Source organism: Pelophylax lessonae, assembly GCF_965119305.1.
Source record: "Pelophylax lessonae genome assembly, chromosome: 4".
Taxonomy (NCBI): domain Eukaryota; kingdom Metazoa; phylum Chordata; class Amphibia; order Anura; family Ranidae; genus Pelophylax; species Pelophylax lessonae.
The window spans coordinates 152,294,459-152,309,544 of NC_138771.1; the positions used below are offsets into that span (position 1 = coordinate 152,294,459).

Sequence of the window (15,086 nt, forward strand, 5' to 3'; positions counted from 1 at the left end):
CCTGCTCAACAAGCTAGTGGGTGGGGCTTAGGTTTTGCTTTTGTAAAACCTTTTGCTCCTCTTTTTGCTCATTTAGGAGGGGAGCTGCTTCTGATGTGCGACTATTTAAAGGAAACATACAGCCAAACGAGCTTTGTTCTTCTCGTGTGGATCATAGAAGTGCAGTTTGTTCTGCACTCCTGTAAACAGTTTTCAGCAGACAGCGGGCTGAAGTCTGTATGATGTCACAGAGCCAGGCCAGGTTCATGCAAGATCGTGCCAATTGCGTCAGGATCCGCCCACATGCCTGGACCGGCACCCGGCTCAGCCTCTCGGCGAGCTGCTGAGAGCCAGAGTTGCCCGCTCCCACCCCTTCAAAGTCCAGCACTCCAGTGAGCGCAGGGGGGGGGGCAGAGCCATGAACGCGCGGGGGGGGGGGGAAGAGCCAAGAGCTGCTGACTGACAGTCACCAGCTCTCTGCTCAGGGAGCTGTGAGAACCAAGCGATCTGCGGTGTTTGATCGTTCGGTTCTCAGTCTTAGAGGCGCTTGGGAACAAGTATGATTCAAGAAAAAAAAAAATTCCCATACATCTCATTAAAGTTGTGACATTGAGGTTGGTGTAGCTCTGAGGAAAGGGGCATGTCCCCTGAAACATGTCAGCCTTCCAAACATGCGATTTATGGACATCGCCCATGGCTGGAGTTGATGTTTGATATGCTTGATGTTTTCTATGTTTATGAGTGTCCATTCATTATTGGTATTTAATAAACACATATGGTGGTAATGCAGGTAGCGTTTGCGCCCTCCTGTGTGTATTTTTGCAGAAAAAATCTCATAAGTACATCATAACCATGAATGCAGATAATCATATGCATAAATGTATAAAAAAACAATATGTGCAAATTACAACGTGCAAATAAATCTGTGAAGATCTCGGTGTGCAATAAGTGTCCTTTTAGTGCACCTGCACAATGACAATTGTGATTTGATGACGTATACAGGACAATCTATGAACAATCACAGTGTGCTCTTGATAATCACACTGTGCACCCAGGAGAATCTGAAATTAAGTGTATGAACACGTTGAAAATTAGGTGTTATCAACCCTGGTAGTCAGATGCAGGGATCCATAAGTCCTTTAGATAACAATCAGGACACAAACAGATCACATATACTGCTTACCAGACTACTCTGACCCTCAACTAACGAGTGGTCATATGCGCTTGTGGGAACGATCCCAAGCTACCAAGTCAAGATGCACTCCTCCAAAGTTAGCTGACAGCCCATGTGACACTGTTGTGCTCTGAATTTTGTTCGTACGTGGTATTTTGGGTATACATTGCTGTTTCAGTTTTTAGCACTGCAATTTTTGGATTATAATCTGTCCTTCTAATACTTACCTGTCAGAGAAGCCTTCTAGAAAGCTGCCATTCTGCAACTGCCTATTGGCTCTGTGGCAGTGAATCATCTGTTCAGCTTCACTGTCGAGGATATGGCGTCCCAGGGTCTAGTAAATGATCCAGGTCAGTGAGGACCAGTGCACATGGAGCTTCTTGACCAGGGAAGCTTTTTAAGCACACATTCCTTTTATAATTATGAGAGCAAAATTCACTCCGTCTATGGCCAACTTCACGTAGCTGTTAGGCATTGGGACCTTTACTGCTTAGCATGGCACTTTAGGTCCAAAGATGTCTCAAACAATTATGGGGTTTAAGCCTAATCGAGAACAATGACCCTTCAGATATGAAATGTACAATATTTACTGCATAGTATGATGCTGGTATTTGATGTCTGATATCCAGGCTCTGATTTAGGGTATTGATTAAGAGCCCTACTCATGAGTTTTCCTTGTGTTAAAATGAACTATAGAACTATAGGCAAACCTTTTTTTACATTTTGGATATAGTATGGAAGGGTCATAACCCCTGTCAGATTTTTGTGGTGTCCCATTGTGGAGATTTACCTTCACTTCCTGTCCCTTACCCAAAACAGAAAGTGAGAGGTAATCCCTGCAAATTAATGGAACCTCTTGGGACCCCCAGGTCACCAGAACTAATGTTCCCATTGGAAGATTCCCCCACTATTATGTTTCTGGGGACAACCCAAAATGTGGGATCTCCCTAACAGGGGACAAACAGCAATAAAAACCTGACAGGGTTTCTAATCCCTCTCTGCCATATTACTTTGTTACTAAGGAGTGACTTTTCCTAGCTTTATAGCTAACCCCCACCAATTAAGCATGAATTGTACAAACAACGAGTCTTACTTCAAGGAGGGCTTTTTCTTTTACTGAAGTTGGAATTTATTCATAAAGGGAGGCTCGGGTCTGGCCCTTGACCAAACCAATGGGCTTCACATAATATTCACTGAATGTAATGCTACATAAAGCTGTAAGAAATGGCAGATATGCATAAGGAGATGGTCAGAGACTGCAGGCATGCTAAAAGAGATGGTCAGAGACTGCGAACGTATAGAGTTGTTGGAGACTTCAGAAAGCAGTAATATACTGTAGTGGGGACACATCGCTAATGATCACAGCTGTTACTTCTTCTTTGCAAACCAGTTCTACCATATTTGTGACTCCGATGCCCTACTTTAAAATTACTTGTGCCCAATCTGACATGTCTCCCAGCAAAAAACATTTTAAATCATCAGAGGGGGAAAAAAGTGGGATACAGGGCACAAATTAGTAAGTATAAAAAAAATACCAAACATTTTTACTACTAGAACCAAGACTAAAGTATATTTAGGAGCAAAACACTAAAAGGATCCCAAGGGCAATGCAATAGGTGCCAAGGTGGTGCAGGCAGCCTTTGGGCCACAGGTTGGGCACCAGGGCTTTACATTATTTTCCCATCCAGTCAGTGGCAGACGTCTTCTAATAACCATAAAAGGGCAATGACTGCCTGGAAGCCTATGAGGAGTTAGTCCGAAGAATTATTATCCTACCATCTCACAAATGTAAGTTAATTCCTTGTAACCAAAAAAGCATATGTATAAAGAAAAAGTGTGCTCATTGGACGGTATAGCCCTCCGATAGGAGCACTACAGACAAGAAAAATTACTTTGGTACGCTGTGATTATCATGCTTTATCGACTAACAATGTGTTTTTAATATTTTGCATTGATAAATTGCACCCCAATATTACCTACCTATTTTTCTTGTCTGTAGTTAACCACTTGGTGCACTATTGGAGGGCTATACCGTCCAATGAGCACACTTTTTCTTCATGCATACTCTTCCAAAAACCAGTTTCTTACTGTTTTCAAGTGCAAATAAGCAGTAAATATCTAATTCTCCATGTTTATATGGACTTCTAAAGCAATTGTTGGCTAATAGGAACTTTTCAGCTTACAACAATTTACTGATGCACAACGGGCAAACAAAAACTCTGGTCCAGTCTGTCTCCGGAGACCCAGTTGGGAATCCATTGGGTGTCACCATCTTGCCTCTAAGCATAAGATAAAGCCAAAGTTAACTGTTATTCACGCCCCACGCTTTAAAAACACCTCAGCCCAGCTCAGTAAAAGTCCTATGTCCATGCTCGCTGTATACATCCGCGCCTAAGGCTCAGTTCACATATATGCGAATTGAATGGATTTTGAACCGCATCCGATTTGCATAATATATGAACCAGCAGCCTTCTCAAGGCAGCCGTATCACACGTGTGGGGTGGCCATGGTGCAGTTTTAAAAAGAGTCCTGTGTGTTTTTCAGTCCTGCTCAGATGCGATTTCGCTTCGGTTCACATTAATGCGATGCGGGAAGGCTGCGAATCTGCAGCCTGTTCCCGCATCGCACACGCACCCCCGGCAGTTCACACTGCCATATGCGATACGCTGGGGGTATCAATGTAATCTTAACGACACCCCCAGTTTGATCGCATATCGCAGTGCGATCGTGCAGTTCGCACAGGATCGGATCGCACAAGTGTGAACTGCTGTGCGATCTGATGCGGCTGCCAAAAAGGGTCCCTGTGCGTTTTTGGTGCGGCTGCGGTGCGAATTTAGCCATACAAACTGTATGGCTAAACTCGCACCGCACAGCCGATCGCATGTAATGTCGGAGCAGTGCGCTCTGACATTACATGCGAACCCCGCACACGCACAAGTGTGAACCGGGGCATAAATATTCACACCTGAATCACACCTAAACTCATGAACAGAACCGCATCAGTCTCCTACGCTGAAACCACGACCGCATATATGTAAACGAAGCCTAATGCAACCCATAGATGATTAAATTTTTTTTTTCTTCCACCGCGGGTGGAAGGAAAGAAGATTGCTCGATTTTTCCATCAGAACAAACTGTGTTAATGGGGGAATCCTTCCCGCTGAGCTATTGTGTTCTGCCAGCGGGAGGTATGGGGAGCCTTCCCTGCCGGCAGAACACAGTGCTTAGTGTGCTAGTGGCTGTAGAAGCCGGGAGTATTCACATGTAAAAATTCCGACAGGCTGGTTGTACCCAAGTCGATCCAGTCAGCCTGCCCATACATTGCTTGAATCTTGGTCGGCCCTTGTTGAACTGGCTGAATTTCGATCTGTGTATGGCCAGCTTAAGGGGAGTGGTTGTAGATCTTGTCTACTGACTTTTTTACCAGGTAGTCTGAACTTGCACATTATTTTGAAGTATTTTTTAGTTGGTTTAGCAGATTATGTTGGTACCACTATGTGTACATGACTAAGAAATGGAAAGGCGTACCCTCAGTTTCACTATATTGCTGAGGATCATAATGTTTTCCCATTGTGTCTTACAGCTTTTATTGGCAGAAAAGAATGAGCGCTCGGTGACATGCTGTTTTTCGGGTAGAGGTTATTAAAACAAGACCCATCATGGTTTTAACATATTGGACTTCGATAATTATCTTTTTGGCATGTTTACGCTTGAGCCTCCAGGAGACCACACCAACTGAAATCCTCCCATGGTTTACTGAAGAGTTTTTTGTACCACAGTCTGCATCCTCCATCGGTCATTTGCCAGAGGAAGAGGATGTTTCAACTCAGACACCAGCGTGGCTTCCAGATAATGAGGTACAAGTTTTGGATCAAAGTCAAGCTAAAAGGAATCTATCATCTGATCTAAACCATGAGCAGTCCATTTTAGGATCAGAGCAACTATACACTGATATTTCATTACTTAACAAGACTTGGATAGAAAATGAAACCGTACAGTCAATCACTCCGACTTATAATCTAACAGACGAGCGTCTGACAGAGGTAGCAATTGAAGAACCTCCAACTGTGCCACTTGTCATTGACTCTCAATTATCAACATCTCATTGGCCTGAAATCTCTTCTGCGTTCTCTACATCAGACATTTCTACGGCCTCTATCTTTCCCCTTGATCCTATTTATGAGCCAGAATCCAGCTTGGATGAAAGTTCCCACTATCTACTAAAAGAATCGGATGTTCTGTCCACAATAGCTTTAAGCAGTTCCTCTTTTCCAGATGTCATATCTGATGTCCCTGTACAGCCATATATCTGGGACATATCAGAAAAAACTGACATTGATCTACAGACACATGAAGAGGAGAAGACCACAGAAACACAATATTTTGTGACGCACAAAAAGGATGACGAAGATGAATTTCCAGCCACTGAAGATGCCCCACTTGTAACCTCTGATTTTCCTAGGAAAATCATTGAAGATTCCACAATACAACACAGAAAAGAGACAGATGAAGAAGAAATATTTGGTTTAGCCATGGCTGAAAACATCACAGGTAAGAGCACCTGTAGAACATATAAACCGTATAACCAAGTAGGAAAAAAGGGGTGATTTAGAAGAAGATGGATAAATAGGTATAATGTGTAATAATTCAAAACTCAAAGTGTACCTAAACCCAAGAACTAAAATTTATTGGATTACCGTCCTTAGATGGGGAGGCTACATTCGTGTTTTTTTTTTTTTTTTTTTTTTTTAATACTTTTTATCCTTTGTTTTAATTTGGTAATTCTTCCACTGACACCAATGATGGGGCACTATTCTTCCACTGACACCAATGATGGGGCACTATTCTTCCACTGACACCAATGATGGGGCACTATTCTTCCACTGACAACAATGATGGGGCACTATTCTTCCACTGACACCAATGATGGGGCACTATTCTTCCACTGACACCAATGATGGGGCACTATTCTTTCACTGACACCAATGATGGGGCACTATTCTTTCACTGACACCAATGATGGGGCACTATTCTTTCACTGACACCAATGATGGGGCACTATTCTTCCACTGACACCAATGATGGGGCACTATTCTTCCCACTAGCACCAGTGGTGGGGCACTTTTCCTCCTCCTAATGCCAACAATGCACTATTTACCCTCAGTGAGGCCAGGACAATTTCAACTTCCAATGGCCACAGTCCAGCCCCCTTAAACTTTGAAGGACAGTAAACTGGCCCTTTTGTTTAGAAGGTTTGGAGACCCCTGATCTAGCTGATTCCCACATTTCCCACTATCATATAACTGTAAACTGCATATAATCATTACCCATGGTTGTTTATATTTGATTGATTTTTCATGCTGATGTAATATCTCTGATAGAGTCCCATTTATCTACAAAAATAAATCAGATACTGTATGCATCATTACTACAGAAAAGGTTATTGTTGTCCACTAATGAAGAGGCGGTACATCTTTGTTGCTACACTGAAAGATGTCAGGTTTTCTCCCACTTTTCCCATAGATATGAGGTGACTGTAGGCAGGTGCAGTCTACTTTCTTCACTGCAGGTGGCGCTCGACCACGGCGGCATTGCATAGGGAGAGGATATCAGGAGAAACATTGTTCCTCTATTGGTTCCTGGGTCACGGGGGGATCTATCTGATTGGATACTGCCACCCCATGTGACTCTGGTGGCCATCTTAGGTCAGGCAGAGTCTATTTAAGATCCTGGCTCACAGGCTTGGTGTGCATTTTGCATGTGGGTAATGTAGGAACAAGTCTCCCGTCTGTCAGGGACAGTATTAGCAGTAGGGAGAGGTTCAAGATGAGTAAGGAAAGAGCAGGGATACTCCAACTGTCCTGGAAACCTCTATGTTTGGGCACAGACCAGCCAGAGGCGGCAGTCAATTCCTCGAGACAGATGCTGTCGGTGCATCCGAGACCTGCTACTACATTGATCACTGCAACATTCTGTGAGTGCACCCGGTCAGGTTGACTTCCCTCTGGGTAGTTGAGCTTGTTTGAACTACAATTACAATGCAGTTCTGTTACTGCATTTGGACTCTGAGTGTTTTCTGCTGCTGCACCACGCTGCACCTCCCTGTCTGACTTCCAGTAGGGTGACATGCACCAAACTTCACCTGACCAGCCAATATCAATGCAGAACGATGTAGAAATGATTGCTCCACATTGCTACATCAAGGGGTCTGAAGTTCAGTCTGTTTTATACTAAAGGAGAAGACCTGTTGAAATCCTCTAAAATATCATTCTAGAAAGCACTACATAGACCTAAAGTGGACCTGTGGTCACAATAAGACCTTCCCACTACCCTACCCTACCCAACTGACTCACTGTAAAAGGTAGCAGAAGGCATAAAACTAACTTAGCATAGAAAACACTGCTCTAGGATGCCATGGTGGCCAGTCACATGACCAAATCCCAAGTCATTACTGATATGGGAATCAGCCAGTTAGGATCTCTGTCTCTTGTTTAGGCTTTCCCTTCGTTAGATGTCATGTGACCAGTGTCCCCGTATGATGTTGTGTTAAGGCCCGTACACAAGATAAGAAAATCTGAAGGGAAAATTCGTCGGACGACCGATCTGCCGATTTTCGGATTGTTAGTATGGTGCTTTCGACAGCCAACTCCGACTTTTCGGCTGACAAAATCCTGATGTGCAGGCTATGAAATGTTTGTTGTCCGTAATACAACGTCCGATTTTCGTCTCATTAGTACAGATTTTGACGAAAAAAATCTTAAAAGCAAGACTAGGCATGCTCAGAGACGAAAGCATACAAAGCAATCCAACACATGACATCACTTCTGAAGTAGAATTCTGTCGTATGGGAAAATTCGTATGAAAATAACCTCTTCACTTTCCACATCAGACTAGCATGCCACAAAAAACGGACGACAGATCGTTCGATAATCTGATCGTGTGTATGGGGCTTTACTGGCTGCTGTGGGTTTAAAAGCCAGCTCCATTTTTACACCCACATTCATGGAACATGATCAGAGTCCACAGCTCTCCACCCTCATACAAGCCCCACACATTCAGAATCTGGGGGTACTTATCGCTTGCTGGCTTCTGTGAAATCTGGAATTGGTATGACTGTGCGTGGCTCCATCCACAAAGTCGCATCATTCATTCACAGGAAACTGTGAAAAAAAAAAATGACTTTGACTTCACATCTGTAGTCTATTGATCCTTCCTCCAGCTCCATAGCTGAAAGTCTGTACCTCGGTATGGACCTGACCTGGGAAAAAAGTCTGCAGGAGCCAGAGCATTGCACTCGCAGCCCACCGATCACAGTTGCAATGCTTTGCAGGCTCCGATGCAATAAAATAATCCAGCAGGGGATCTGTCCCCGGGCAGATAACAAGTCTGTGTCTGCTCAGTTTCTGCAGAGTGGACACAGACCGATCCATTCTTCTCTATGGGTGGCCAGGTGTAAACGGACTCTACTCTCCGTTTACAGTGGACTACCCTCTGATCCGATCCACCTAGACGGAAGAGGACAGATTTCCTTCTGTTTAAAAATTACATGATACCAGCTGAGGAAGCGACAGTTTACATCCACATTCAAATATAGTTTACGGAAAAGGGAAAAAAAAGAGACATATGGGGGGACAAGAAGCCTCTCGTTAGTGTGTGTAGAACTTTATAGGATGTAAAATGTCAGACGCAACAAAGTAAAGTCCATTTATTAAAATCAAATCAAGTGAATAAAAACAAGCATCAGGCCAAAATGACCATACAAGCTTTATAAAATGTAACAATGTGCATATAAAGCACGACACAGTTGATAGTATAAAATACGATAAGTTGAGAATTCTGCTTCCTCAGGGAATTTTGATATCCATCTAAAGAGTCATCATTTCATGACATAGGGATTAGTATTTCACTCTTACAATGATACTATAATTCACAAAAAATCAGAATGAGACAACACAAAATTGAAAGAACAAAGAAAAATAGAACATTTATGCTCACCAACTGTATAATTACATTGAAAGTGATCAATTGCTGCAGCTCCAAAAGGAACATCACGGTCATGGATCTGCTACACCCCAGGCTGCCGATGGCACTGAAACAAATTGTCCCATACCCACATACAATCAAACACACAACAAACCAACCAAACAACAACCACACAGACAAACCACAAGCACCCCATACCACATCCACTTCCTACAAACTCCCACCGACAACCCCCCACCAGACTCTCAACACCAGACATGAAAAGCATGCCAAAAACCTACAAAGGACTGCAAGCAGGCACGGTGGTACATAGCCCACCAACATGAGGGACCCAACCCCCCCATCATATCTCCCACCCACATACAACAGAATAAAGTCACAACCCACACCACATCCGTACAATATCCCACCATAGAGACACTTGCATCTCACAAATACCAATGATGCCTCACACAATCTCCACACACCAAAGCACCCCCTTTAGTGCCATGGCATCTTCCAGGGGATGGTCCTTGCTGTGTTTGGGGGTGCTATTCTGTTGTATGTGGGTGGGAGAAATGGTGGGGGGTTGGGTCTCTCATGTTGGTGGGCTATGTGCCCCTGTGCCTGCTTGGGGTCATTTTGTGGGTTTTTGGCCTGTCTTTCATGTCTGATGTTGAGAACCTGGTGGTTATTTGTAGGGGGTGAATGTGGCATGGGGTGCTTGTGGTTTGTCGACGTGGTGGTTGGTTGGTTGGTGCGTTGCATGTTGTGTGTTCGATTGTATGTGGGTATGGGACATCTAGTTCCAGTGCCATCGGCCCCCTATATGTCATCTATTATTGTGGGTTGGTTTCTGGGTACAGAACACATTATTATATTATTATACATATTTTATTTGATTATCAGTTTTGTGATCGTGATACAAAAGTGTAAGGCTGACCACCTTTCCTGAATGGTCCAGTGCCTGGCAGACCACCCCCAGCAGCCTGGGGTATAGCAGATCCGTGACAGTGATGTTCCTTTTGGAGCTGCAGCAATTGATCACTTTCAGTGTATTTATACAGTTGGTGATCATATTCTATTTTTCTTTGTTCTTTCGATTTTTGTGTTGTCTCATTCAGATTTTTTGTAAATGAGAGTATCATTGTTAGAGTAAAATACTAATTACTATGTCATGAAATGATGACTGTTTAGATGGATATCAAAATTCCCTGAGGAAGCAGATCAACTCTGGAATTAATATCCAGAATTCTCTACTCAACGTATATCAATCATACCATCAACTGCTTTATATGCACATTGTTACATTTTTTAAAGCTTGTGTGGTCATTTTGGCTTGATGCTTGTTTTTATTCATTGGTAAGAAAGCTTTACTTGAGTTTAACATATGAACTTTACTTTGTGGCCTCTTTGACATTTTACATCCTATAAAGTTCTACGCACACTAATGGGAGGCTTCTTGTCCAGACCGGATCGGAGATAGGTGGGTATAAACGGACACAAGTGACAGTCCATAGGGGTGAATGGACTGTCCAATTATGTCTGTCTGAAAAACTGCCAGGCGGACCTTATCAGAACCGTCATGTGATGAAAGGGGCATTTAAGTGTTTGTATACCCTTACACATACCCAGTGAATTGACTGGTTTCGGGTGATACACAGCGATTAAACAATTCCTCCTACATAAGTTGTATCTGTTTATCTGGATTATTCTCTTTACATCCATTCAAAGTCCAGAATTTATAAAGCTTGTCTGAGCTGTCAGAAAAAGGGGTGGAAAGCTAAACTTTGACACTGCAAACCTCAGTTAGGAGAGCTCTGAGAGCTGATTGGAGAGAAGAGACACAATTCTCTTCACACAGCGCACAGGAACAGAGCTGAGACTATTAATCAGTTGGAGGTCCCTCCCCTGTCACAATTTTTCTCTTGGTGTCAGAAAAACTTGTTGAACCGTGTATAGTCAGGCTGAATGTACCAAGTTGATCGATCAACTTGGGTCCAACCAGCATGCCGGTGTTCCTTGAAAAAACCATACCCGTGAAAATTCCCTACCCTCGTCACTTCCAATGCACCTACGTCATTGAACAGCTGAGGAGCTTAGCATTGCGCATGCTCAGAGGTCCGGAGGGTAGGGAATTTTCAAGGTAGTGTGTTGTAACATTACACCGCATCAGCTGTTGCCGCGGTTACATTAAAACATCTCGGCTGCAACATGAAATCATCTCCGCTCCTACCCCTGACACTTCCCTGATCTCCGCTACTAAATGTAAAAGCGGCGGGTCTATGAAAATATAAATCATGGAGCCGAGATGTCTGTGATTTATATTTTCATACACCCACCGATTTTACGTTTAGTAGCGGAGATCAGGGAAGTCCCAGGGGTAGGAGCGGAGATGATTTCATGTTGCAGCCGAGATGTTTTAATGTAACCGCGGCAACAGCTGATGCGGTGTAATGTTACAACACACTACCTTGAAAATTCCCTACCCTCCGGAGCTCTGAGCATGCGCACTGCTAAGCTGCTCAGCTGTTCAATGACGTAGGTGACAGGAAGTGACGAAGGTAGGGAATTTTCACGAGGTATGGTTTTTTAATGTTACACCGGGTTTTACTTGCGATTATCAGGCTGCTGTAGCCACTAGCAATAATCACTCTTCTCCCAGCGGGACAGCTTCCTCTGCTCACCCCACTGAGAAAAGACCATGGCCCAGCAGGACAGATTCCCACATCCACAATGTCTGTGTTGATGGGGCAATTTTTTTCCCTGCAACCACGAGGTCAAAGAAATTCGCTCTGTGTATTGCCAGCATTAGCGCTCTGGATTGAGACACACTATAGAGGGATGTGCTTTGTTCATATTTCATCTCTGAGGTTTACAACCACTTTAATGTCTTCTGCTACCTTTTTTTTGTGTTTTTTTTTTTTTTTTTTTTCTTTTTTTACTATGGTTCTGTTTCAGATTAAAAAAAATGTCACTAGCTTGCTGTTCAGATTTGGCAGTAAACCAACTTTTTATATAGACTGTAGACCATTTCACAAGCATGTCACATGACAAACTCCCAGCCAAAGGATAAAACCTAAATAAAGTGTTTTTTTTTTTTTTTTTGGCCACGTCAAATGATGGTTAGTTGACCCAATAACTCCAGGGTCCCCCTGGGCAACGTGCCTACTAGGAAATCCTTGCTGTATTTACACAACCTGCTTGCTTTACACACACAGATGGTTTTGTGCGCAGTGTGTGAATGGAGGTGGTTAACGCTGCTGGGTTTCAGTGGGGGAGGCTGTGGATTTCGATGTAGGAGTGGGGGAGGCTACAAAATGTGGATTTTATATAAACACAGCCTCTGCAGGTGTATACAGAGGCTCTGTCGGTGGGGGATGCTGGCCCTTCACCTCTGCAGAACACAAGTCTAGACTGATGTATGTGGAAAGGGCTTCTGCCTTATGTATGGCTATGCATTACATAGACTATACACGTTCATACAATAGGACTTGTGCCTTTGCACCATGCATGCTCACTGTAGGAGGGATGTTTATCTGAGAGCAAAGTCAACCATACTCCTAGGGCTTTCCTTTTTTATTTTTTTTTCGATGATGGGTCAACCTTGCATGACCTCTGGAAAAATAGCTCTTCTGTAACTAATTATAGTTACTTGTCCATACATTGCAAAAAAAAAAAGAAATCTGTTCGTTCAGAACGTTTATCGCAGTGGGGATATTAAAAGATCTCCCAATGCCAGGTTTGCTGTTCTCTTACCTTGTAGTGGTTAAACAACATAAACACGCAAAAGCTCTCTTATTGCTATTCTGCTCAGGTAGTGACATATTACCCACAATCCCTCATGCTGACAGCGCTTGCGTCACTGAGAATTCTGCAGATGCTTGTTTACCTCTGTAACCTGCATCGTAGATTATTGCATTATTTTTCTAATGATCAGGGATATATCTTTAATGGATGAATGATACATGGGTTGAAAAAGGACACAAGTCTATCTATATATTAAACCTCGTTTTTTATGCGGCAGGCATATTAGGGGTTTGATGGCTTCAGAATTTATTGCAGAGACATCCGGACATTATACTAGCTGGAAAAAATGTGGTCTATTTGATACAGGGCCACATAATAGTATCCGATCATCAGCTGCATGCAAGATGCTAATAAATTAATGAGATGCCATGTGAACTGATCTGTCACAATGATCCTTCATTTTACTCCTACGTCACAATAGAGACCTGTATTTACTTGTTTTATTCTGTTTAATGCTAGCAGCTCCGGATTTGCAACCCAAATCAGAATTCTTGACCACTTCTGAACCGGAAGGTTTTTACCCCCCTTAATAGAAAAAAAAAATTCACATTCATCACAGTGCTGCTTTTACACTTATTTGCACAGGTTAGCGCACCTTGCTTTCCATTCACATTACCCCCCTTAATGACCAGGCCATTTTTTTTGCAATTTGGCACTGCGTTTCTTTAACGGACAATTGCGACGCTGTACTCAAATAAAATTGATGTCCTTTTTGTTTCCCCACAAATAGAGCTTTTTTTTTTTGGTGGTATTTGATCATCTGTGCGAATTTTATTTATTTATTTTTTGCGCTGTAAACAAAAAGAACGACAGTTATGAAAAAAAACAAACAATATTTTTCACTTTCTGCTTTGACATTCCAAAAAACAATATTTAAAAATCAAGTTTTTAAGGCTCGGTTCACACTGGGTCGGCACGACTCCTTACTACTTCGGGGGCGACTTGTGCATTCCCATGCACCACGACTTTGGAGCGACTTGCAGGGACTTCACATAATGGAAGTCTATGCAAGTCGCTCCGAGGTCGCCCCGAAGTAGTACAGGACCCTTTTTCTAAGTCGGAGCGACTTGTGTCGCTCCTATTAGAACGGGTCCTGTAGCAGTCAATGGACCGCAAGGGAGCGCGAGCGCGACTTGTCAGGCTGACAAGTCGCGCTAGTGTGAATCGAGTCTTAATCGTTTTAGGCCAATTTGTATTCTGCTACATATTTTTGGTAAAGAAATTCCCAATAAGCGTATGTTGATTGGTTTGCGCAAAAGTTATCGCATCTAAAAACTAGGGAAAAGATTTATTTTATTTATTTTATTTTTACTAGTAATGGCGGCGATCAGCGATTTTTAGCGGGACTGCGACATTGTGACGGACAGATCGGACCCCTAACTGACATTTTTGATATTTTTGGGGGGAACCATGACATTACTACAGTAATCAGTGCTAAAAAATATGCACTGTTACTGTATTAATGACACTGGCAGGGAAGGGGTTAACACAGGGGCGATCAAAGGGTTAAATGTGAGCCTAGGGGCTGTTTTCTAACTGTGAAGGTGATGAGCTTATTGGATCAATACAGGGACCTGTGTTCTTAAATAGGAGGAACACAAGAGCCCTGTGATAACTGATAGAACAACGGTCTGCCGTGTTTACAACGGCTGACCGCTGTTCTGTCTTCCCCGGGAGTGATCCCGGGTGCCCAGCGGCAATTGCGGCCGTTGGCCCCGCAGTTCAGCTTCCCCTCTCGTGATTCGCCGCGTTCGCCCCCCCCCCCCCCCATGCTCATTCTCGAGGAGCGACGAATGGGTAGGGCGATTCGCTCAGCCGAGCCAGCCTGCCGCAGTATATCTGCGGTGGGCAGTCGGCAAGTGGTTAAAGGCATTGTTCACTTTGAAATTAGAGGTGCGCCAAATGGAAATGTAGGTGTCAAAACCGAAAATGCAGGATGCACTTGACCTGAAAACCGAAAAATGACAGTTCTTAAAAAATATTCATATTTTTATATATAATTGTAATATATTGGACTTTTTAATTAATATCATCAATTTAAATGAATATGAAGTTGTCGGCCATTATTGACACATTTAGCACAAGAAAAGCTTAAGAAAAATGTATCCTTTAGATGCAGGTCTTTGAGTTAAATGACCTATGAAGGACAAACCATAAGCAC

The 15,086-nt window shown here is 43.1% G+C and overlaps 1 protein-coding gene across 1 annotated transcript in view; it reads left to right on the plus strand.

The window, feature by feature from the left end:
* PRRT4 (proline rich transmembrane protein 4) overlaps positions 1 to 15,086 on the plus strand; it is an 81,643-nt gene that overhangs the window by 23,007 nt on the left and 43,550 nt on the right. The window contains exon 2 of the mRNA XM_082253195.1: positions 4,737 to 5,704. Coding sequence (XP_082109321.1) covers positions 4,813 to 5,704 — 892 coding nt within the window. The 5' untranslated portion in view covers positions 4,737 to 4,812. The remainder of the gene's footprint in view (positions 1 to 4,736; positions 5,705 to 15,086) is intronic.